This window comes from Nuphar pumila, chromosome 6 (assembly GCF_984573655.1).
Source record: "Nuphar pumila chromosome 6, dmNupPumi1.hap1.1, whole genome shotgun sequence".
Lineage (NCBI taxonomy): Eukaryota > Viridiplantae > Streptophyta > Magnoliopsida > Nymphaeales > Nymphaeaceae > Nuphar > Nuphar pumila.
The window spans coordinates 3754615-3780217 of NC_143254.1; the positions used below are offsets into that span (position 1 = coordinate 3754615).

The 25603-nt window shown below is 37.5% G+C and overlaps 1 protein-coding gene across 2 annotated transcripts in view; it reads left to right on the top strand.

Annotated features, from left to right (window-relative positions):
• The first annotated feature begins 3898 nt into the window (after positions 1 to 3898).
• The window catches only part of LOC149833687 (UDP-Glycosyltransferase superfamily protein), a 50834-nt gene continuing 29129 nt past the window's right edge, over positions 3899 to 25603 (top strand). For both annotated transcript variants that reach the window (XM_090010951.1, XM_090010952.1), the window contains exons 1-6: positions 3899 to 4020; positions 5406 to 5477; positions 5592 to 5682; positions 5843 to 5985; positions 6102 to 6172; positions 7569 to 7650. In XM_090010951.1, coding sequence (XP_089867077.1) covers positions 3952 to 4020; positions 5406 to 5477; positions 5592 to 5682; positions 5843 to 5985; positions 6102 to 6172; positions 7569 to 7650 — 528 coding nt within the window. In that variant the 5' untranslated portion in view covers positions 3899 to 3951. The remainder of the gene's footprint in view (positions 4021 to 5405; positions 5478 to 5591; positions 5683 to 5842; positions 5986 to 6101; positions 6173 to 7568; positions 7651 to 25603) is intronic.

Sequence of the window (25603 nt, forward strand, 5' to 3'; positions counted from 1 at the left end):
TACCCGTTTGGTGTATCCGCGGATAACGAAAATAAAAAGAGAAACTTAAATTGTGTGTATGCATATAAAAATAGAACATGATAAATTATAATAAAGTATTCATGCATGTGCACAGACATAATGCATTTTTCTATTATGCATTAGATCATTAATATTTACTTACTTTTCTACTTGCCCTGTATGATTGAATGCATGATATTATATCATGTTACATGCTAAATGTTTTAAATGCTTATCTAGACTATGTTCTTGTTGCAATAATATTTATCTAAATTATCGCATGATTTCTTATATGTATTCTTTATACTTATTTGTTTTACTAGAGGGATACATACACATAATTTTCCAGATTTCTGATACTCCTACTTTTGTATTTTTTGCAGTCTTAGGAGATCAGTGAAGTGACTCGCTTCTGAGAGAGCTACGAGTGCTACACGTTTGCTAGACAACTTCACAGATGGACTGCGTGACTCTGCTTTTCTTTCATTTTCTTTATATTTAATTGTTCATGCACTCTGATTTTCTTATACAATTGTCTCGAAACTATTATTACTTATTTAATAAAATTTGACTTGTTATAGTATAGTTGATAAATGTAAGATCCATAGTAGTTTGTTTGATTATGTAATTATGAGTGAAATTGTAAGAACCTTGAGTCTTTGAGAAGATTTTTGTAATGATTTAAAAAAAAAAAATCACGCTTTTAAGAGATATGAGTTGGAGTTGTTACAATTGGTGTGCGATGTTAAAGTACACAAATGGTTGTACACTTTAACATTTTCTCTATACATTATATATATATATATATATATATATATATATATATATATAGAGAGAGAGAGAGAGAGAGAACATTGGGGTTAGGGGTGAGCACTGAGCTAACCCCTTTATTGGGGATTCCATGGTCAAGGTGGGCAAGCCCACCGTGACCGGTATATGACTCAGCAATCGGTTACGTACCTTCAATGGCACCAAATATTAACCCTTGGCATCCAAGTTTGGTTTTAAGATCATATAATTGTATAAAAAATAATACATTGAGTTCAAATAAATTTTTTGACTTAACCCTTATCATACCCATACTGTCAGGTTCGAATCTGAATATGTGATGTAAACCCGTTGCCGGATTCAGTGGAAGATCTGCCAAACTGTGGCTGTTACTATGGTTTGTCATAGAGAAAAGACAAAAAAATGTAATAAATAATTGAAAATAAAAATATATAAATTATCTTATATCTAACTCCTATTTGACATCTAGATCTATCATCCTTTCAAAGAAGAACTTGTATTAATTCAAATAAAAACAACCTACCTATTACAATAACCTTCGAAAAAAAATGTATATCCTAAAAATGTAAATCAAACGCAGTGATCCAAATACAGAAAGAGCCAAAATAACAATCATAAATCCAAATTGTGGATGAATCCAAATACTCTTTATGGAGCCAGATTCTATCTGCTCCCCCACCAATATGACTCTAGAATGGAATATTTGGATGCATGTCAAAATACGGCAACCAAAAAAATGTCAGGTATGGAATCGAATCATGTTCAACCTAACCAGTTTCATGCCTTTGTAGATGTGTCTCCAACCCCAGATCCGGGTTTGACCGGACCTCACACAGTCAAAGCCATACCTGGATTTTATCAAAATAACATAAAGTAGGGAATACTAATAGGAACTCAGGTAGGACCTGGGTCTTGGGTATGCTCTGCATGGTGGGTGTTCTGGAAATGAAAGAATTGCTATGTGATAGATTCTGGAACAGCAACTTACAGTGTCCTCTATAGATCCTTCCACAACTTTCTATTCTCTTTTAGAGCTATCTCATCAGCCCCCCTCTCATGTATAATTCTATATCAATATAACTTTTTCATCCCTCAAAAAGAAAAGTGTGATAGATTCAAGGAGGGTGGCGTAGTGGGATGGGGCCAGACTGTTTGATGGGCAACCTAGGTTACAATCCCATAGGACAGGACAGCGCATACGGCAGTCTGAGCCAACACAACTAGGTTTCTGTGCCTGGGTCGGTTTCTCCGAGTAAAATAAAAATAAAATGTATGATACATTTTTGAAAATATCGTGATATTATCATATTTTCATATATACAAACAGCATAATTATCATGTTTTTTAAGTATTGCAATATTTATGGCTTGTGAAGCTGCCAGCATTCATGGAGTTTGAAACAATCATTCAGCATTAATTCCTGAATCAAAAGTTGTTTTTTTGTTTTATTAAACGTGGCGGACCTTGGGCCATGGCTTTTGCTTTTACCCTTTATTTTCCACGTTTAAAGGCACAGTTGCATGAGAAAAGGATCTTATCCTTGATGCAGAAGAGCCATGGTCAAAGATCCAGATAACCGAAGGGAAGTGGGCCTAATATGGACCAAACCGTGTTTAATTTGTGATTGTGTTCATTTTCTACAAAGTGGGCCTCTATTCATATGCATATCCATTTAGGATTGAGGCATCCATTGTGTTAGTAGAGGCATGCTTGCAATTAGGGCTGTCAACGGGCAGGGTTTACCCGCAACAAACCCTAAATAAGAAGACACGATTAAGGCCCGGCTCTAGACCCCAATGTCCGATTAACACATGGACTCGGGTATAGTTTGTGAAATTTTATACCAGACTCCGGCCTGACCTGAGTTTCGATTAAGACCTGTAAATTTTTAATGTAAAAATGATAAAATTATTACTTTACCGGTATGGTCTGGGTCTGGCTTGCGTAGTTTTTATCGGGTCCAGGTATGGTTTCTCTTATAGTAGACCCGATTAGACCCAAGTCCAAACTCGATACCATACTCGAAAATCTGGTTCAAGTCTGGTTCCACCTGGGTCCGAATCAAACCCGACCCGTTAACACCCTTGTTTGGAATGCCCTCTAATTCTTGGTCAGACCTGCACTCATGACCATGTTGAATGACAACCGTCCAGGCTTTCCCTACACTCTGTTAACTATCCCATTCTAAGGTGAACTAATGTTATCAAAATCGAATTGAGTGGACCCCTTTTCAGCTCGATGTAGAGGTCAATTCAGGCCCCTAATAAAATGTGCCCAACTCGGCCTACATCTAAAATTACAAAACTTCTTTATGTTTTTTAAAAACTTGTTTTTTTGAATACATCGATTTTATGGGGTTTGGGTTACATTTGACCTGAATCCGAACCGTTTACATAGATTTCTATGAGTGATTATGTTTTTTTTTTTTTTTGTGTCAGAATCAAATCGGCCCTTTTTAATTTCAGTGAACTCTAATAAAATTGGTCAATCAGCCAATGGCCTACACATAATACATCATACCTTTGGGTTTTGAACTTGTAACGTCCCAACACAAGGTGGCGTTGGTAAAACACAAATTCAAGCTGTTTCAATGTTCCTTTTGGATTTGACTCAGACCCATTCGAACTTTTATAAATCGATTTGGTTCAAAACAATGTTGTTAAAATCGGACCCAATCGGCGGCCCAAAGACGATTCAAATATTTTATAACATTTTAAAAGGAGGTTAAACATTAATTTTTACGTTTTTATTTTTTAATAACACGTGTTATCTGATGGTAAAAAAAGGGCGGATTCAAGATCGATTTGATTTTTTTAAGAAACCGATTCACCTAGTAAACAATTTTTTTTTTGTTGTTTATAGAAAAACCTTCGTCACCAATTGCACATTAGCTGGCCTCTAATTGGTAAAACCCTTGAGGCCTCCTGCAGTGCTCACCTAGGGGCACGCCCAGTCGGTTTTGAACTTGTGACATCCCGTCAACTGGGTGACCATACCAAATGACCGGTTCTGATAACATTGGTATGGAGACCGTGGGACCGAATTCAAAATACGGTTCTGGGTAAATCTTAAACCAGAATCCGATACGGATCGACCCATTTGCGCCCAACTGGCGCCAAAAAATAGGAGAAGAGGAAGGGCCGGGAGGATCTGGGCTAGGGCATGGCGGACCGGAGGCCTCGAGCGGTTTTCATGGCCTTCGGAACCAAAGGGGACGTCCTCCCCGTCGCGGTAAGCATCCTCCCCTTCTTTCTTTATACGAAGAAACCGCAAATATGATCGCCAATTTCTTTCTCGAGATCGTCAAATTTTCTTTGTTGGTTGCGTACGTTTTCCGCTCTATTAACGTTATGTTGGTGCTATAAATGTGATGTTTTCGTCATCAAAAAATGGTGTTTGTGGCACTAAAGAATGGGAATTATTACCAGGTTCCATGAGCAGTTCGACTTGTTTCCCAGCCCTAGATATAACGGATATATGAACTGCTTAGCAGGCTATATGCTCAAATCTTTCTTCCGTTCAACATCCGTGTGTTGGTTTGCTTATATATAGAGTTCATCCCCAAAATGAAGCTTGGATTTGATAGGCTGGTGGACTATGTAAGGTCACCCCTGGTCGCCCAGTGGTTACTGGTTAGTGCAGTGCTTGATAAGCCAGTGGAATCCCGTCTTACCCGGGATTGATTTCCCACGGGATCATACCTGATGGGTGTCTTTTTCGGGCTAAGGCACTCAGCCGGGGCTTACTGTCAGAGAGAGAGAGAGAGAGAGAGAGAGAGAGAGAGAGAGAGAGAGAGAGAGAGAGAGAGAGAGAGACGGCCTGTATAAGGAGCTATTAAAGGAGTTTTGAGTCACTGCTTGCAGTTTTATGTCTTGGACTGGATGGAGTTGATGATGATGTTACAATCTGTCACATGGATACGCCAAAAAAGGATATGAAACACACCATTATTGTGTATTTTTTTTCATGAAAAAGAGCATACAAAATGACACAACATGAGGGTAAGTTGGACTATACTTGTGACAGGTTACAATAGTGATCGTGATGATGGCTGATTTTTCTTCTGATCATTGATATGAAGTACTTTACTACACCTTGCATAGGCACTCATCTAGTCCCTCTTAACAATGTATTTTTTCCATCGCATGTAATAATTTAAGAAGCTTTTCTTCAGATGCAACTTAGTTTTTGAATTTCTAGGATGGTCATCAGCTAAGACTATGGCACTAATGTACAGTTATTATGTAATAGTGGTTATGATTTTGTATTCCAAAAGTATCATGATTAAACTAAATTATTTACATTAGTTTGTCCTTTCATTTTACTATGCGGTTTTTAAGTATGATAATTTCATATTGAAACTGATTGCTGCACGATATTGTAGTTGCAACAGTGATTAGACGTGCATCTACAAAAATAGATAGAAAACTTCAACATATATCAACAATAATACAGAATCGTACTGTAAATGAGCATCACTTGGTTAATAATATTTTTGTCTCTGGTATACTTAATCTGGATGACCATGTTGTTTTGTAGTTTTATTTTTTTTCTGGCATTTGAAGCGGGTTCCCTATGCCATGTGACCTGTAAAATAATGCTTGTGCTTCTTTCAGGCTGTTGCTGCTGCTCTTGCTAGGGACCAAGAGCACTATCATGTTTTTCTAATTACTCATGCAGCTCATGAGGTTTGAGTTGAAACTTGAAACATTGATTTTACTTGATACCTCTTAATTCATAGTTTAACTTTAGTTTGTATACTAGGGCTGCATTCTCATATTCATTGTTTGGTGATCTTACAGTATCTGAGCATACATATGTCAACGGCCAATGTTTCCTTTGTTCCTGTTTCAACACCACCTGTCCTGTCGATCCAAGAACGTCATAGTTTCGGTTAGTGTAACGAACCACCTGTTTGAGCATCTTACCTGGAAACTTAATCACATTATTATTGAAGACAGAATGGTGTACTCTTTAATTCCTATAAAAGATAACATCGTAGAAGGTTTACGTGAAACATTCTTAACCTTAATACTGCTCTACATATGATCAGGTGCGGATGATTTATCTTTCTCTTCCAGAAAGATGGCAACTGGTGAGAGACACAAATCAGAATGCCTTTCTGCAGTAGAAAAATTGTTCGGGGAAGGGTCAATTGTGAAGGGAGACTTTGTTGCAATAAATTTTTTTGCATTGGTAGTACTCAGATAGGTTTTTATTTTCTCGCCGTTTTTGCATGGGAGTGTAATATATTTCTTCTAGCAACAAGCTTCTTACATGTTAGAAATCATTTTCACGGCATAACCATTCAGGAAGGTTGGCATCTTGCTGAACTGTTTCAGGTTCCTTGTGTTGTTACTGCACCTTACGTTGTTCCCTATAGGTGTGTACTGGTTCCAACTCCACTAAATTCATTATCTATAACTTGTATATTCTTGAAGAGTTATAAATATCATTCATCTTCATATTACCTGTGGTTATTCTTTGTTTATTTTGAGGGGTAATGATTTCTGGGAACCATTCCATGAGGTTAGGGGAGTTAAGATATCAGTGATGGGGGGAACTCATTTTGATATAGAAAAGGTGAAATCTGATGGATCTGGATTCATTTGCACTGGAAAATAATTACCATACTGCTTCTTCACACATCCAAGTAAATGACTAATGCATGATAAGCTTACCCTGCTTGATATGAATTGGATGGAGAAAAGTCAAGTGAATATCTTATTCTAAAGTTCACACATTATCATGTCTTTGTTCTCCTTTCAAAGAAAGGTGACATAGTCATACATAAGATGCAAAACATGTGATGCAAATGAAGTGCACGTAAAGACAAAAATAATTGACGATAAAAAAGCTAGAGCTAGAGTATTGAAATTGTTGAAAACCTTGTCTTCCTAATTCATATCACAAGTGTCATTCCTGATAAAGTAGTCTGCAAAAAGAAAGCTTTATTTACCATCTAATCTTGATTTGAGTAACAATTAATACCTAACCCAAATGAACAAAAATTGTTGAAATGCAGCCCTCATCTATATTTTTCAGAAAAGCATTTCAAACTTCAAGCTCCATTTTGAGGCAGTATGGGAAGAATCTCATAAAAATGATAGAGTAGAAAGATCTTTGAAAGACTTTTCAAGAAATAAAGCTAATCATACAATGATATTTTTTTCCCAAAAGTATGTGCCATGCCATGCTAGCATCATTCCAAGGTGTTCTTCTTGTATGAATCCTTTCAGATCCTGGCCTTCAAACTTAATTTGTTTAATTCATTTTCGCATGATTTTGGCCTTATGGCAGGCACTTGCAAAACAGTATCATTGCTTCCTCACCATTGACAACATTTTGTATAAGTCATTAATTATAATTTATACTGCTTAGGGTCGTATTTTTAGTGTGACTTCTAAAGAACAGCTGAACCATTGCAGATCATCAAATTCTTTTGAAATTTAACTCCCCCACAGACAACCACACCCCCCCACCCCCACCAAAAAAAAGAAAAAAAAGGAAACGTTCAAATATTTTAGCAACTGTTTATGTGATAAACTCAAACACTCAGGAAAGTTTCTTCTTGGAGTTTCTCTGATAGGATCACAAAACTTCAATTCATGTTGATATTTTTCCTATGGTTTGTAGAGGCTTTGTTCTAGAGTACACACTTCTGTTCTATGTGCACTTAACATTCTAATTCATTGAGTGTATGTAACATGCCATAGCATTTGTTTTTTCAATGCATCATTATTTCCTGCATATGTAATTATCATGTTCTTGTCATGTAGCATGCCTTCATCATATGAGAACCAATTTAAACATGAACTTCCGCTTCTGTTTAGATGTCTTCAGGAGGCTCCGACGAGCAAGGTAACTAAGTTTGTCAAGTTACTACTTTAGGCCATCTATTGATTTTAATAGTAACTCTTTTATCACAGTACTGAGTTTCTTCATTTTGCATCTGTGTTGCCTTGCACATGTTCAGTAAAAGCCGTATCTTGGTGCCAAAATTCTTTAAAGTACCATAAATTTCCTAGTTGTTTCACTGAAATGTAATTTTACACGCAAATGTAGCTCTTCTTTGCTAGAAATCACGAGTCCAGATTGATCCAAGAAATCAAGAATAACTTGCTACTCATTGTGCATATTCTTGATCTGTGCATGTTTATATTGCACAAGGCATATCATGGGAAGGATAAAATATCAGGGAAGTTTGTTAGATATTTCATCTGTATGTGTGACCTGGAAAACGATTTTGAGGCAGGTGTGATATGCCCGTTGATATTGTTTGTCCTTTTCATTACTATTTCCCACTAATTGATTACATCTTCTCATTGTGCTTGTGTATTCATGTTCCTATTTCAATCAATGGGTTCAACCTTTGGACCACAGTCCGCAAATCTCTGGGATATTCTCAACAAAGGAATATCTCAGGATTACAGCATGAGTTTTTCTTGGAAAAAAATTGGGAAAAAGTAAAAGAAAAAAGAACGTAGGTAAATTTAACATGATATTTGAATAGAACCTTATTAATTATTATAAATAGAGTTCAACAACCTGGACAAGGTAGGCCAGTTTTCCAAGGGCTGTTGCATTCTTGGCAGCAAGAAATTGTTTGATTCTGCTGCTGGGTTGTCACCTCCCTCACCAGATAATGGTGGTGAGGTGCCCGATGCTGGCTGCATGTTTCTGTACATTTTGATCTTTCACATTATACGGTTTGATAGGTTCATCCAATTCATCCAACCCATTAGAATAGTGTTACAATGAACCTACTACTTTATATATATATATATATATATATATATATATATATATTGTTATAAATGTTAGTAGGTACAAACCAAGGTTGCCAAACTAGGAAGCATAAGTGGGAAGCGATATGAGAAACAAAAGCGAGAAGCGAGGCATTTTAAAAATTTTTGTAACGACCCCAACTGACCCTCATAAAAATAGTGGATTTTTTTTTTAAAAAACAATTATGAAAAAACCAACCAAGGATCCTGGGCATCACAAATTTAATATACCAAACCACAAACCATACTGTGCATTGAATCAAACTGAAGTAATAAATCAAACTTTATTAATTGAATAAATCATAAGTCAAAAGTCTGAAAATATCAAAACCGTCTAATATCATTTTGAGTCATCTTGTTAGAACTCAAAATACTAGTCACAACTCTCGGAGTCTCCAGCCAGGACATCATCAATGATCTGTGCTTGTAAAACAGTTTTAGAAATCAGGTAAGAATCGAAGTCTTCGCACAAATTTCTCTAAAAATTCAAATAATAAAGGAAATAGCATAAATAAATTCATGCATAAATTTTAGATGAATAACACAATCAAGTATCTTGCCATAAACATTTTACAATTCAAGCATTCAACCAAATATAATGCAAAATCAAACATTATTCAAAGCCAAATATGCATAATGCATGAAATAATGTTGAACAATAAAATACGCATGATTCAATGCACATGCATGAATAACTTATTAAGTTATTTATCAGAGTTGTTTTTGCGTGCATGTTCCTATTAAATGTGTAACGACCCCAACTCATACACCTTGAAAATGCATATTTTTTTTTAAATGCGAAAAACTTCTCAGAGACCCGGGGTCCTCGCAGTTTCAATTCCAATTTGATAGCCAAACACCACAAAGGGACTTACATTTATCATCCACAAGAACCAAAACAACCCTCTTTATTTATGAATCAAAATCCAACTTTAGAGACAAATTCTACTCAACAAAAAATGAAGTAGCAACTAACTGAAACAAAAGAACTGAAAGAAACAACAAAACGAAAAGAAAAGCCACTCTGTCTGCAAGTGAAGCCGTAAAAAACCAAGCATGACTCTCGTGCCCTTCCAGGAGTTGCCAATTTCACTGATCACTTGTGTCTGCGAAAAATCATAAAAGCAGGGTGTCAAAACCGAAATCCTGATCACAGCTACTTCTAGTGAAACATGTGAGAAAACAAATATAGATAAGATTTCATGCAATAATTTGAGGGAATGCAGAAATGACAACTTACAACATTTAAGTAATCGTTCATGCAACATGTCACGTATGCTAAGCGTGAAGAAACATTAAAGCAGTAGCAAGTAGCACGGACTAAGTAACCAAGACTTTCAGCATGCACTAGAAAGTAGATAACATACACTCACCATCATGTAATGACTAAGGGAACAATTAAAATATGCATGATCTAATGCATAGCAGGAAAATGCATGATATATGTGCAATGCATGAATCATTTTATTATCTTTCATTTAAGTTTTCCTTTTTCATATGCATGCCTTATTAAATGATACAACTTTAAGTTTTTCTTTTTAATTACCATTGCCCGCGGATACATCAAACGGGTAAGATCCTCGATGTCAAGTTAGGTTCTTAGGGTAACTTAGCACACAAGTTATAATTTATTTAATGGGTCCCAAACTTAGCCCTCGATCGAATCACCTTCGGAACATTAGACCTCCACATCTAATGTTGGGGACACAAGGAACACCCCACGTCCACAAGTGTCACTTTCTTGGTACCAAAACAACAGCTGTGTCAAACACACCATCTCCAGGTCAAGTGGCGGACTCTCCCTAAAACCATGGTCAGTAGAAAGAACCTCAATATCGGGTTCGGGGGACAAAAATAAAGCCCACGGAGTTTTTGTATCCTCACAGTTGTTAAAATATTATGTCTCTTTTAACTGTAAACTGAAATACCCATTAGGGGTATTTCAGTCCTTTTACTCAATAGGTGTCAGCCACTCTAATGGGCTAACATTTTTACTTTTTCTTTTTTTATTTACTTTTGCCTTTTACACCTTTTTCTTTTTACACTTTTTTTTTCTTTTTGACTGTTGTGAAAGGGACAACTCCATATAGCTGTTGGAGCTGCCCCAACAGTCACAAATGTGACCGTTGGGTGTAGCTCCAACAGTCATATTGAGCTGCACCCTGTGGCTTCTTTTTGCATTATAAATAGGCCTTAGTGGCCCTTGTAAACTCATCCTTTTTTTTGAGTGCATATGCAATAACAATGCTTTTGTAAAGCCCCTCTTGGGAACTTATGAATTGAAGTTCATTTTGTTTCATGCTTTTGTGCACTCTTTGTATTTCTTGTATTGTGGTGTTACACACTATCTCTTTTTGTAGAGATTTTCACATGGTAGCAAGGTTGTTTGGAGAAAGAAATTGGTGTGATTCTTCTCAATATCAAGTGCCTCGGAAAACGTGCCTTCAACTTTTTGGTGATTGGAGTGGAGTCTCTTCTTCATTCAATATTTTAGAAGATTACTACAACAAGAAAGATTTAAAATCTTATTGTGGTACATATTCTTTTCTTTCTTCTTTCCTCTCTAATGGGTGAGAAAAACTTCCATTTTTCTCTTGGTTTCAAGCTAAATGACTCAAATTATCACGTGTGGGTCGGAAATATGAAAGCTCACATCAAAGGGAAAGGGCTTTGGGGTTACATTCAAGGCTCGATTCCGGAACCAGAGCCTAAAATTACTTTGGTTAAAGAAGGGGAAATCAAAATCCTTGAGGGAGATGAAAGAACTAATACTCTTGAGGAATATAGTAGGAAACATGAGGAATGGGAAATGAAGAATTTCAAGATCTTGTCTTGGATTTTCTCTTCCGTTGAGACAAGGATTAATGCCAACATTATAAAGTTTAAAAAGGCTTCTCAAGCGTGGGAGTATCTCGAGAAAATTTATACTTCTAGGGACTTGTCCCATAAGTATTATCTTCAAAAGAGAGCGTTAACTCTTGTTCAAGGTGATATGTCTATAAGAGCGTATTTTGCGGAACTCTCTTCAATTTGGGATGAGCTTGCCATGCTTGAACCCAAGTGGAGTGGAGAAGCCATAGAGCTTCGTCATAAGCAATTAGAAGAAGACCGATTCTTCAATTTTTTGAATGGGCTAAGGCCCGAGTTTGAGCAAATAAGATCTTCTCTCCTATCCTCTTTTACCTCTCCCTCTCTTGAAGATGTCTTAACTAAATTAAGTGGAGAAGAAATCCGTATGGGCATTTGCAAGCAAAATCCTAGTGTGCTTGCAATGTCCACAAATCAAGAAGAATGTGATGGTGTTAATGTCGTTTCTAGACTCTGTAATAATTTAAGAACATATAGACCTCCTCATTTTAAGAATCAAAATCAAGGTAATCAAGGAGGAAGAAGAGATTATAACAAAATCTCGTGTCACTTTTGCAAAGAACCGGGTCATATCAAACCGGTTTGCCCAAAATGGAAGAAACTTCTAGCAATGACAACTACATCTCAACCATTCAAAGAGGAATCTTCAAAAGAAGCTCTATCTCTTAATCAAATTGTGGAGGCTCTTCAACCTCTTCTAAAGGGAGCTATTTCTGGTGCCGCCGTATCCACCTCTTCTCCTCCAGGTAAAACTTCTTGGCTCTTAGATTCGGGTGCATCCTTTCATATGACCCCAAACATTTCATCTCTTTCTGAGTATTCTAAAAATGTGTCACCTTCTTTTGTTTCGACCGCGGATGGTACTTCTCTCGAAATTAAGGGAATTGAAAATTTTAAAACCCAAAACTTCTTTATTCCAAAAATTAGACTTATACCAAAATTAAATTTAAACTTGCTTTCCGTTTCTCAACTCACGGACCTTGGGTGTAACATTCAATTCTCATCTAATAAATGTTTAATACAGGATCACCGGTCCGGGAGATTGATTGGGGAAGACTCTAGGAAAGGAGACTTGTACTATGTGGACTTTCTTCAAATTCCTAAAAACACCTTTTGTAATGTGGCCCAACATAAAGACATAAATATTTGGCACAAGAGACTTGGTCATCCCAACCTTACCAAGTTATCCTATCTACATTTTGTTAAAGATCTTTGTAAAAATACTTTCTCTTGTAATGATTGTATTCTTGGAAAAATGAGAAGTATACATTTTGAATCAAGAACTATGTTTAGTACTAAACCTTTTGAAATTATTCACTCAGATGTTTGGGGATCGGCACCTGTCATATCCAAAGGTGGTTTTGCTTACTATGTGATTTTTGTGGATGATTTCTCACGATATTGTTGGATATATTTTCTCAAACATAAGCATGAAGTTTTTTCATGTTTTAAAACATATCATATGATGATAAAAAATCAATTTAATAGTAATTTAAAGATATTTAGGACCGATTCTGGAGGTGAATATCTCTCTAATGAGTTTAAGAAATATCTTGAGGATTGTGGCATTGTCCATCAAAGATCGTGTCCTAAGACCCCACAACAAAACGGTTTGGCCGAAAGAAAGCATAGGCATATCATTGAAACCACTAGAACCCTTCTCATTTCCCAAAATATTCCTAAAAAATTTTGGGCCGAAGCGACTCTTGCTTCCGTCTATCTTATCAACCGACTTCCATCCAAAAATTTAGATAAAATTTCTCCCTTTGAGATTCTATATGAAAAAGAACCCGATTATAATAGGTTGAGAGTTTTTGGTTGTAAGTGCTTTGTTCTTACCGATAAAAATGATAAACTCTCACCAAAAGCCATTCCTTGTGCTTTCCTTGGCTATTCGGAAACTCAAAAATGATTTCGATGTTATGACTCTAAGAATGATAAATTATATGTTTCAAGGAATGTAACTTTTTTGGAAAATGATAGTGGTTTTGAAAAAAATGAATCTCATTTAGAAAATGCCGATTACTCATTTCTTTTTGACCTTTTATCTAAGGATGATGATATCTCTAGTGATGATGAATCAACATATAATAGTGAAAATGAAATGATTGTGATCAACAATAACTCTAACCCTTCTACCCCTCAAGAAGAAAATGTATCTAGAGAACCCATCACTTATTCTCATAGAGATAGAAGCACCTTTAGGAGTGCTAATGAACTATATAGTGAACCTAATAAGACTATTTCCACTCATGATTCTCATCCTAGGAGAATTAAAAATCTAGAAGGACTCCCTCTAGATTCGTATCTTTTGATTCTTTCTCTCCTAAATATCGAGCTTGTTTGAGTGTCATTCACTCTTATTTTGAACCAAAAATTTTTGGAGAAGCCAAACAATGTACTGAATGGAGAGAAGCCATGGAGAGTGAACTCAAAGCTCTTAAGAAAGCTAACACTTGGGAATTTCAATCTCTTCCCAATGGCAAGAAAACTATAGGATGTCGATGAGTGTTCAAGGTCAAGACTAAGAGTGATGGTTCTCTTGAAAGGTATAAGGCTCGTCTTGTAGCTAAAGGGTACAGTCAAGAATATGGGATTGACTATGAAGAGACATTTGCTCCAGTAGCTCGTATGGTTACTGTCAGATGTCTTATCACCATTGCTTCAATTCGAAAATGCAATATTTACCAAATGGATGTCAAAAATGCCTTTTTAAATAAAGATCTTAATGAAGAAGTTTACATGGATGCTCCACCTGGTATGGAAATCCCTAAAAATAAAGTTCTTCGTCTTCGTAAAGCTCTTTATAGACTGAAACAAGCACCCAAAGCTTGGCACGATAGGTTTAACAATGTAATGACTGAAAATGGTTTCACTTCATGCTATACTGACACTGCATTGTTTGTTAAGAAATCTGATGCAGGGATTGTTATATGTTGATGATATGTTAATAACATGTGATGATATCAAAGGAATCAAGAGCATTAAATCTATTTTGACTTCAAGATTTGAAATGTCAGACTTAGGATTTCTGACATATTTTTTGGGAATTGAGGTTGCCTATTCTCAGAGAGGCTATTTTTTGTCTCAAACTAAACTTGCTTGTGAGATTCTTGATAGATCAGGAATCACAGATGACAAGGTCTGCGAAACTCTTGAAATAGTAGGTTCGAAGATGAAGATTGATGATGGGATTCTCTTAAAAGATCCCACACCTTACCGGCAACTGGTTGGATCCTAACGTATCTTAGCATTACCAGGCCTGATATTTCTCATGCAGTACATGTTGCTAGTCAATTTCAACATGCACCTACTACAGTCCATATGAGCGCCATCCTTCGCATCATCAGATACATAAAGGGTACAGTAAACAAGGGAGTATTTCTATCTTCTACGTCTGAATTAAGTTTAATTGCTTATACTGACTCTGATTGGGGAGGTGACACAAATAACCGTCACTCCACCACTGGTTTCTGTATTTTTTTAGGTGAATCATTAATCTCTTGGAGATGCAAGAAGAAGCAAAAAGTATCGCTTTCATCCACCGAAGCTAAGTATAGAGCCATGACATCTACTACCATGGAGATTGTTTGGATTCGCAACTTGTTGAAAGATATGAATATTCAAGTTCAAGGGCCCACAAAATTATGTTGTGATAATAAAAGTACAATCTACATTGCCAAAAATCACACATTTCATGATCGCACGAAGCATATCGAGATGGACTACCACTATGTTCGTGAAGAATATTTAAGAAAAACCATTGACCTTATGTTTCATCATAATATCAACGGGTAGACTTCTTCACCAAGGCGCTGTGTTTTCCAAGATTTAACTTCCTTCTTGGCAAACTTTCGGTCGTGACACCCTAAGTTTGAGGGAGAGTGTTAAAATATTATGTCTCTTTTAACTGTAAACTGAAATACCCATTAGGGGTATTTCAGTCCTTTTACTCAATAGGTGTCAGCCACTCTAATGGGCTAACATTTTTACTTTTTCTTTTTTTATTTACTTTTGCCTTTTACACCTTTTTCTTTTTACACTTTTTTTTTCTTTTTGACTGTTGTGAAAGGGACAACTCCATATAGCTGTTGGAGCTGCCCCAACAGTCACAAATGTGACCGTTGGGTGTAGCTCCAACAGTCATATTGAGCTGCACCCTATGGCTTCTTTTTGCATTATAAATAGGCCTTAGTGGCCCTTGTAAACTCATCCTTTTTTTTGAGTGCATATGCAATAACAATGCTTTTGTAAAGCCCCTCTTGGGAACTTATGAATTGAAGTTCATTTTGTTTCATGCTTTTGTGCATGTGTATCCGTGCCTTCGTGCACTTGTGAGTGTTCTCCTTTGTGCCTTTGTGCACTCTTTGTGTTTCTTGTATTGTGGTGTTACACACAATCTCTTTTTTTAGAGATTTTCACAACAGTCTCTCCAAGACCGGACCTCTAAGATCTCCATTCTCCAGATAGGAGATTCCAGAACGTATATTACACTGTTCTTAATTATTATCTTTTATTAACAACCATTTATTGACATTTATAATACTAGATGCATAAGTAAAGACAAAAACTCGCATTCACCCCTACGACGACCCTTACAGGACTCCGGCCCGTGAGGAAAACAAAAACAGTGTAGTAGAGTGCAGTACCACAAAGTGTGATTCAAGTGATGCAATTAAGTACAACAAAACAACAACAACAACAACAACTACGCCTTCATCCCAAAACAATTGGGGTCAGCGATATGAACCAAAAAAGAAATTCATTTTGGGTCTTCCACATGAATCCTTTTCCTCCAATCATTTCTATCCAACGCCATGTCCTCGGTGAGGTTCAAAGCATTCATATCCTTTCCTATCATCTCCATCCAAGTCTTCCTAGGCCTACCCCGACCTCTTTTAACTAATATATTTTCCCATTTCTCCAACCTTCTAACTGGAGCATCGTTAGGCCTTCGCCGAATATGTCCAAACCACCGTAAACGATTCTCTCGCATCTTATTTTCAATGGGTGCAACACCTACCTTCTTACGTATCTCTTCGTTCCGAATCTTATCTTTTATTGTATTTCCACACATCCATCTAAGCATCCGCATCTCAGCTACACTCATTTTTTGAATATGATGTCTCTTGGCAGCCCAACATTCCGTACCATATAGTAAAGCGGGTCTAATAGTCGTCCTATAAAACTTTCCCTTCAACCGCAATGGCATTCTACGATCGCACAACACTCCAGTAGCACTTTTCCATTTCATCCACCCAACCTTTATCCTATGATTTACATCTCCATCAATTTCTCCATACTTTTGAATGATGGATCCCAAATATTTGAAATAATCATTCACCGGTATATCTTGCTCACCAAGCTTCACTACACTCCCATCACTACTTCGTTGCTTACTAAACCGACATTCCATATATTCAGTCTTACTCTTACTCAACTTAAAACCTCTAGCTTCCAATGTCTGTCTCCATAATTCTAACTTAGCATTAATCCCAGCTCTAGACTCATCAATCAAAACAATATCATCAGCAAACAACATACACCACGGTACATTTTCTTGAATTGATCTCGTAAGCTCATCCATCACTATCGCAAATAGGAAAGGGCTTAAAGCAGATCCTTGATGTAACCCAACCGTTATCGGGAAATTGGTTGTCACCCCTCCACAAGTGCGGACATTGGTTACTACTCCTTCATACATATCTTTAATTATACTAATGTACTTGAGAGAAACACCTTTCTTCATCATTGTCCACCAGAGAACGTCCCTAGGTACTCTATCGTATGCCTTCTCTAAATCAATAAAAACCATATGCAAATCTTTGTTCCTCTCTCTATATCTTTCAATAAGTTGTCTAAGAAGATGTATAGCTTCCATAGTTGATCTTCCAGGCATAAAACCAAATTGATTCTCCGATATCATGACAACCTTCCTCAACCTAGACTCAATCACCCTCTCCCAAAGTTTCATAGTATGACTCATGAGTTTTATACCACGATAGTTTGTGCAATCTTGTATATCACCCTTATTCTTATATAAAGGCACCAAAGTACTCTTCCTCCACTCATTAGGCATCTTATTTGTTCGCCAAATCAAGTTAAAAAGATTTGTCAACCATTCTAAACCTTTCTCTCCCAAGCATTTCCAAGCCTCGATAGGTATACCATCTGGGCCAACTGCCCTTCTTGATTTCATTTTCTTCAAAGCCTCTGCAATTTCTTTCTTTTGAATCTTGCGCATGAAGTCACGATTTATCTCATGAAAAGGAATGAAGAAGTCTCCAAGATCTTGAGCATGACTATCATTAAATAGCTTATCAAAATAATCTTTCCATCTCTCCTTAATCTCCTCATCTTTGACTAAAACCCTTTGCGTTTCATCTTTGATACATCTAACCATACCCAAATCCTTCGATTTCCTATCTCTCATCTTTGCAAGCCTATAAATATCCTTCTCGCCTTCTTTGGTATCCAACTTGTCATAAACCTCCTTATATACCTTAGCCCTCGCGTTTCGAACAACTTTTTTAGCTTCCTTCTTTGCTATCATATACTTCTCCAAATTCTCATTATCACGACTCTTACTTAGATTTCTATAAACTCTCTTTTAACCTTAATAGCTAATTTGACATCCTCGTTCCACCATGATGTATCCTTACCTAGTGGTGCACCGCCTTTAGACTCACCCAATACCTCCTTAGCTACTTTTCTCATACCACCCGCTATCTTATTCCACATTGATTCTGAATCCTCCTCGAGACACCAATCAACTTCCTTAACTACCTGCTCTACAAACATTCCTTGTTTAGCTCCTTTCAGTGCCCACCACTTAATTCTAGGATCTATCCTATGTCTATCCCTTTTGCGGCATTGTCTAATTCTAAGATCTAAAATTAAGACTCTATGTTGTGTAGCTACACTTTCTCCTGGTATAACCTTACAATCGATGCAACAACCCCTATCTCTCTTTCTAAGTAGGAAAAAATCTATCTGACTCGTATTAACCCCACTTTTAAATGTTACTAGGTGAGACTCCCTCTTCCTAAACCAAGTGTTTGCTAAGATCATATCATAGGACAAACCAAGTGATGCAATTAAGTATATAAGAAAAAACAACTAAGCTCATGGCTCCCCAGGCCGACGATGGTTCACTTAGGCCATCGGTGCATCACACGCCGAAACCAAGCATTGTCATTTATCATACAAGACTCATATTCCAAATGCACGTGCACACATGCAAAACAAAACTATTCATAAGCATGAAAGTGCTTAATTCATATGCATCTTTTCCCTGTGAAATCTTGCATCAACATACATATATCCATGCCAATGCATACTCCCTTGAGTGTCTGTGCACATGGAATTACATATTCCCATCAAGTGCACATGTTCATATTAAATATAAAACATCAATGACCTGGCAATGCATGACATCACAACATCCACATGTTTTAATTGCACAACTATAATAATGTACAAAAAAAATACAATTATGCATGCATAAGATTCATATTTTCTTGTCAAAACATATAATTCTGCACATGTTTGAGCTGCTGGTCGGGTATGTCAACCCCGGACCGGGCAACTTGCTGTCGATCCGACAAAACAGTCCAGCCGACCTTGTCGGCTGGCCCTACATACACAAGCGTAGTTATATGTGTACCCAAACAGCTAACACTTGCAAAAATTCTGGTTTGCATAGCTGTATACAAGCTGCCATTTTCTCTCTCTTTTTTTCCCACTGTTTCACAGGCCAGCACCCAACCCATGTCCAGCCGGGCTGGGCTAGCCGACTGTCAGTCGTCTGGGTCTGGGCTCAGCTTACCCAGCTAGGTCTGGCAGGGTGCTGCCAGACCTAAGCCGACTCAGCTGGACAGGGATTGCAGGACCCTGCCAGTCCCGGCTGACCAACCAGCCCAGCCGAGTAAACTCGGCTGGGTCTGGCAGACCTTACACAGGGCCTGTGTAATCTCTGCCAGCCTGCCAGGCTTAACAGTCAGCCGAGCCTTCCTGGCTGCTGGCCGGTCCAGCACACCCAGATTATATATATATATATATATATATATATATATATATATATATATATATATATATATAACAAAAGAAACGTTAAATACTTGTTTTACCAAGCTGTTTACAGATTTCCCCTTTTTTTTTGACAATCCTATGACTAAATTCACATGTTTACATATGGTCTCTTCCACACAGCTGTACCAAGCCGATTCCTATGTAATTATGCAACACACTCCAAACAAATATGCACAGAAAATCTTCCTAACAACATGAATACCATGTTATTTAGCAACTATGTTTCTATCATGAAAATAAATTCTGTTTCTTCATAAAAGCTACTATGCACAGAAAATTTACTCTTATAGAACGGTGAATACTAATCGGTGTAAAACCATGGAAGGAGAAATCCATACAACCCCTTGATATACACTAGAGTAGGCATGAAACTCCCCTCTTTTACCCATGGATTCCCATCAAATCATGCATGGGAACCCATCCATATTCGATTCCTCATCCGAATCAAAAGGAAGTACCCGTACCTTGATCAAGAAGATGAAAATGGATGGTAGAATAGGCTTGGGGCTGAGGTTTCAATGGCTTCCTCCTTCTTCCTCCCTCTCTCTCTCTCTCTCTCTCCCTCTTTCTCTTGTTTCTTTTTCCCCCCTTTTTTTTTCTTTACTTAGAGGTGAGGGGGAGGGGGTCAAGTTACCCCTTATCCAGCCCTCTCTCTTCAGAGAGTTTCCAAAAATTCTGGAAACTCCCTTTCTAAGGCTAGTTTTCAATTTTTTTAAAATTTCTCCAAATGTTGGCTTTTCCCTTCTAACTTTCCTAAACTCTTTTAGGTAAGCATAGGGACTCTTTTGGAGAGTCCCATTCTGCCCAACAGTTAAATTTCAGAATTGTATTTAATTAATTAATTAATTATTTTTTAATTGATAAAAATTATTTATAACCTTTCAAAAATAACCAAACTTACCCTAGAGGCTTTATAACTATAATTAACCTCAAAACAACACTTTAAATTGAATTTAAAGCTAGGAAAGACATTGGGCATGGATTTGGATCCGGAACCGGATCCAAGATCCAAACCCATACCCATAACAAAAATGAATCCAGATTTGGACCCAAACCAGATTTAAGTAGGATTAAATTAGGACCCAAATCCATAAAAATTCAGATCATAGGCCTTGGATCCAGTCTGATCCAATCCCAGATCCGTTTCGACAAACTGCTAAAATTTTAGAAAAATGCAATTTTCGGGCCAACCGGAACTCGAATTTAGAAAAGTAAAATACCATCGCGCTCAGAATTTTGAGACGCATCCAACAATATATTACACGAATACCAAATTTTGAATTTCGCCCGAAAATAACCCGAATTTCGCTTGAATTTAAAAGTCAAAATTAAAACTCTTTACTACGTTTCGATTGGCTCGCTTCAACCTTGTCGATGAGACTTGGGTCAAACCCAATCTCTAAGACATTGGTCTAAAAATCGAGCCTCAAACGATTTTTCTACCAGATTTAGCCAAATTTCGAAAATCTCATGAATTGACTAAGGACAAAAAATACATGATCTTACATCCCTACCCCCTTAAAAGAATTTCGTCCTCGAAATTAGAACGCACCGAATAAGTGTGGGTAGCCCAAAATCAAATATAACACGAGCCTAATGATCGACAACTAAGACGATACCTTCTATCAGATCAGTCTGATCATCCTGCGTGGTAGTTGTAATGACATAAACTCTCCCATTGGTCTTTCGCGGACCTTGCTGCTGCTGAGGCTTCTGCTGCTGCTGCGATGGCTGTTACTGCTGTTGACCTTCCTGAGCCGCTGGTTTGTTCGGACAGAAAGGAGCAATATGCCTTGGCTGTTGACACTGATAGCAGACATCCTTAAACAACGGGCAAAAACCTAGTGGATGGTTCTTGCCACACTTGCGACATACTGACTCGACCTTTTCTTGCTGTCGCTCCTCATGTTGAGGTTGTCCCTTGCTGACGTCCCTCCTGGGTTCGCTGCCTCTTGCCTCCCTGCTCCTTCCCACCTGTGGGTGGGTTCTTCCTCGCACCACGAGCCAAACTACCCTCATTGCTACCCTTCTTCTGCGAGTCGCCTTTGAACCTCTCCCATTCCTCGTTCAGGACCACCGCAGTCTCAATCGTGTTCGCCAGTGTAGTGGGTCGACCTCTCAATACTCGTACCCGGAGCCCATCCTTCAGCCCACGCACATACTTCATCGCCCTCGCCTTCTCATTTTTGAATAGGTTCAGGCAGTACCTCCCGAGGCTCTGGAATCTAGTGGTGTAGTCCACCAGGCTCATGTTCCCCTAGGTCAGGTTGAGAAACTTCTGTTATATTTGCTCCTCGGCGTAAGAGGGAAAATACGTGTCCAGGAACTCCCGGAACACCTCCTATAGAATCACGTCCATATCAGCGAACTTCACTTTTCGCAGGGTGTCCCACTACTTCTTAGCATCACCTTTTAGACAGTACATGTCAAAAGGTGGCTTCCTGTCCTCCGGGGTAGGTAAGACATCGAACGCTCTTTCGATCTCCTCGACCCAGCTCTCGGCTGCCTCTGGGTCTGCCTTGCCTGCAAAAGTTGACAGGTCTAACTTCAAGAACCTTTCGAAGGAAACACTGCCCGCGTTCGAAACAACGTCGATAGGAGGGTCACAAGTAGTTGCCTGTGTCGCCTGCATGACCTGTGCCGCCTGCAGAACCTTTGTTGTCTGCGTCACCTGAGCTGTCATAGTCTCGGTCAGGGTGTGAATGACTTCCATCATGAAATCTCTCTGCTCTTGCCAATTGGCGGGAGCACCAGTGGAAGACGAATCACCTCTGCGTGAATACGACATCTACTATGCACATATTTGTCGCACAAAGTTAGACCCTTACTGACCCTACCCCCCTAGGGTTGATCACGAACAATAATCATTCATACAGTCGCACTAAGACTTTTAAATTCAACACTGAATGAAAATTTAAAAATTTAAACTATGAATGTAATCAATCATACAGAGTTCACATGCTTTAAATAAAAGTATTTAAATAACCTTACCAGTGAAGAAGAGTGCTCTAGAGGACGAGACACGACTTGTTGACGCTTTCAGACAGGGATCACATATCAAAAATAAAATTTAACACAAAAAGGATGATAAAGATGTAAGTTTAGGTTGTGGCTCTGATACCAAACCTATAACGACCCAACTCATACCCCATGAAAATGCGGATTTTTTTCTTTTAAATGTGGAAAACTTCTGAGAGACCCGGGGTCCTCACTGTTTCAATTCCAATTGAATAGCCAAACACCACAAAGGGACTTACATTTATCATCCACAATAACCAAAGCAACCCTCTTTATTTATGAATCAAAATTCAACTCCAGAGACAATATTCTACTCAACAGAAGTAACAACTAACTGAAACAAAAGAACTGAAAGAAATAACAAAACGAGAAAAATGAAGTAGCAACTAACTGAAACAAAAGAACTGAAAGAAACAACAAAACGAAAAGAAGAGCCACTCTGTTTGCAAGTGAAGCCGTAAAAAACCAAGCGTGACTCTCGTGTCCTCCCAGGAGCTGCCAACTTCACTGATCACCTGTGTCTGCGAAAAACCATAAAAGTAGGGTGTCAGAACCGAAATCCTGAGTACAACTACTTATAGTGAAACATGTGAGAAAAATAATATAGATAAGATTTCATGCAATAATTTGAGGGAATGCAGAAATGACAACTTACAACATTTAAGTAATCATCCATGCAACATATCACATATGCTAAGCATGAAAAAACATTAAAGAGTAGCAAGTAGCACAGACTAAGTAACCAAGACTTTCAGCATGCACTAGAAAGTAGATAACATACACTCACCATCATGTAATGACTAAGGGAATAATTAAAATATGCATGATCTAATGTATAACAGAAAAATGCATGATATATGTGCAATGCATGAATCATTTTATTATCTTTCATTTAAGTTTTCCTTTTTCATATGCATGCCTTATTAAATGCATACAACTTTAAGTTTTTCTTTTTAATTACCATTGCCCGCGGATACACCAAACGGGTAAGATCCCCGATGTCAAGTTAGGTTCTTAGGGTAGCTTAACACAAAAATTGTAATTTATTTAATGGGTCACAAACTTAGCCCTCGATCGAATCACCTTCGGAACATTAGACCTCCACATCTAATGTTGGGGACACAAGGGACACCCCACGCCCACAAGTCCCACTTTCTTGGTAGCAAAACAACAACTGTGTCAAACACATCATCTCCAAGTCAAGTGAAGGACTCTCACTAAAACCATGGTCAGTAAAAGGAACCTCAATATCGGGTTCAGGGGACAAAAATAAAGCCCACGGAGTTTTTGTATCCTCACAGTCTCCCCAAGACCGGACCTCTAAGATCCTCATTCTCCAGATAGGAGATTCCAGAACGTATATTACACTGTTCTTAATTATTATCTTTTATTAACAACCATTTATTGACATTTATAATACTAGATGCATCCATCTTTTGTTTCAACCGCGGATGAAACATCTCTTGAAGTAAAAGGAATAGGAAATTTTGAAAAACAAGGGTTCTTTATTCCAAAAATTAGAGTTATAGCCAAATTAAACTTAAATTTGCTTTCCGTTTCTCAACTCTCGGATCATGGATGTGATATAAAGTTTTCATCTAACAAATGTTGGATACATGATCGCCGGTCCGAGAGATTGATTGGGGAAGGCTCTAAGAAGGGCGATCTATACTATATCGATTCTCTTCAAATTCCAAAGAATCTGTTTTGTAATGTTGTCCAATAAAATGATATTAATGTGTGGCACAAGAGACTTGGACATCCAAATATTGCAAAAAATTCTCATTTACCTTTTGTTAAAAGTCTATGTAAAAGTGATTTTACTTGTAACGACTGTATTCTTGGGAAAATGAAAAAATTGCCTTTTTGTCAAAGATCTATGTTTACAACGAAACCTTTTGAAATTATCCATTCAGATGTATGAGGACCGACACCCTTCCTATCAAAAGGAGGCTTTGCATATTATGTCATTTTTGTTGACGACTACACGAGATATTGTTGGATTTATTTTCTTAAACACAAATATGAAGTTTTCTCAATTTTTAAAACCTATCATATGATGATTAAAAATCAATTTAATGGGAATCTAAAAATTTTTAGAACCGACTCTGGTGGAGAATACCTTTCAAGTGAATTAAAAAATTATCTTGAAAGTCATGGTATTCTTCACCAAAGATCTTGTCCGAAAACCCCTCAACAAAATGGATTAGCCGAAATGAAGCATAGACATATAATAGAGACAACTCGAACATTACTTGTTTCTCAAAACATCCCAAAAGGTTTTGGGCTGAAGCGGCTTTAGCATCTGTCTATCTTATAAATCGGCTACCTTCTAAAAACTTGAATAATATCTTGCCTTTTGAAAAATTGTATACCAAAGAACCCGACTATAGTCGGTTGAGAATTTTCGGTTGTAAATGCTTCGTTCTTACTGACAAGAACGACAAGCTTTCACCAAAAGCCATTGCCTGTGCTTTTCTTGGATATTCTGAAACCCAAAAAGGGTTTTGTTGTTATGATATTAATAATGACAAGCTATATGTTTCCAGAAATGTGAGTTTTCTGGACAATGTTAATGGTTTTGAAAGGAGTGAACCCTCTGAAGAAAACATGGATTACTCTTTTTTATTTAAAATGTTAGAACATGATGATGATAGTGATCATAGTGATGACGATTTCATTCATAATGACGTCAATGACAAAGAAAATGACTCTTCCCATCCACCTATCTCCCAACATAGAAATGAAGGAGCATTGAGAGATCCTATAACATATACCCATAGAGATAGAAACAGTTTTAAGAGTGCAATTGCAAAATTCAGTGAACCTAGTGGGTCCAATTCAACAAATGATGAAAACCTACGAAGATCTGAGAGAAGTAGAAAGATGCCTTGTAGGTTTATTTCATATGATTCGTTTACTCCTAAACATAGAGCATGCTTTAGCGCCATTCATTTCTATATAGAACCCAAAAACTTCGAAGAAGCCCAAAAGAATGATGAATGGTTGAAAGCAATAGAATGTGAGCTTTCTGCTCTCAACAGGGCAAA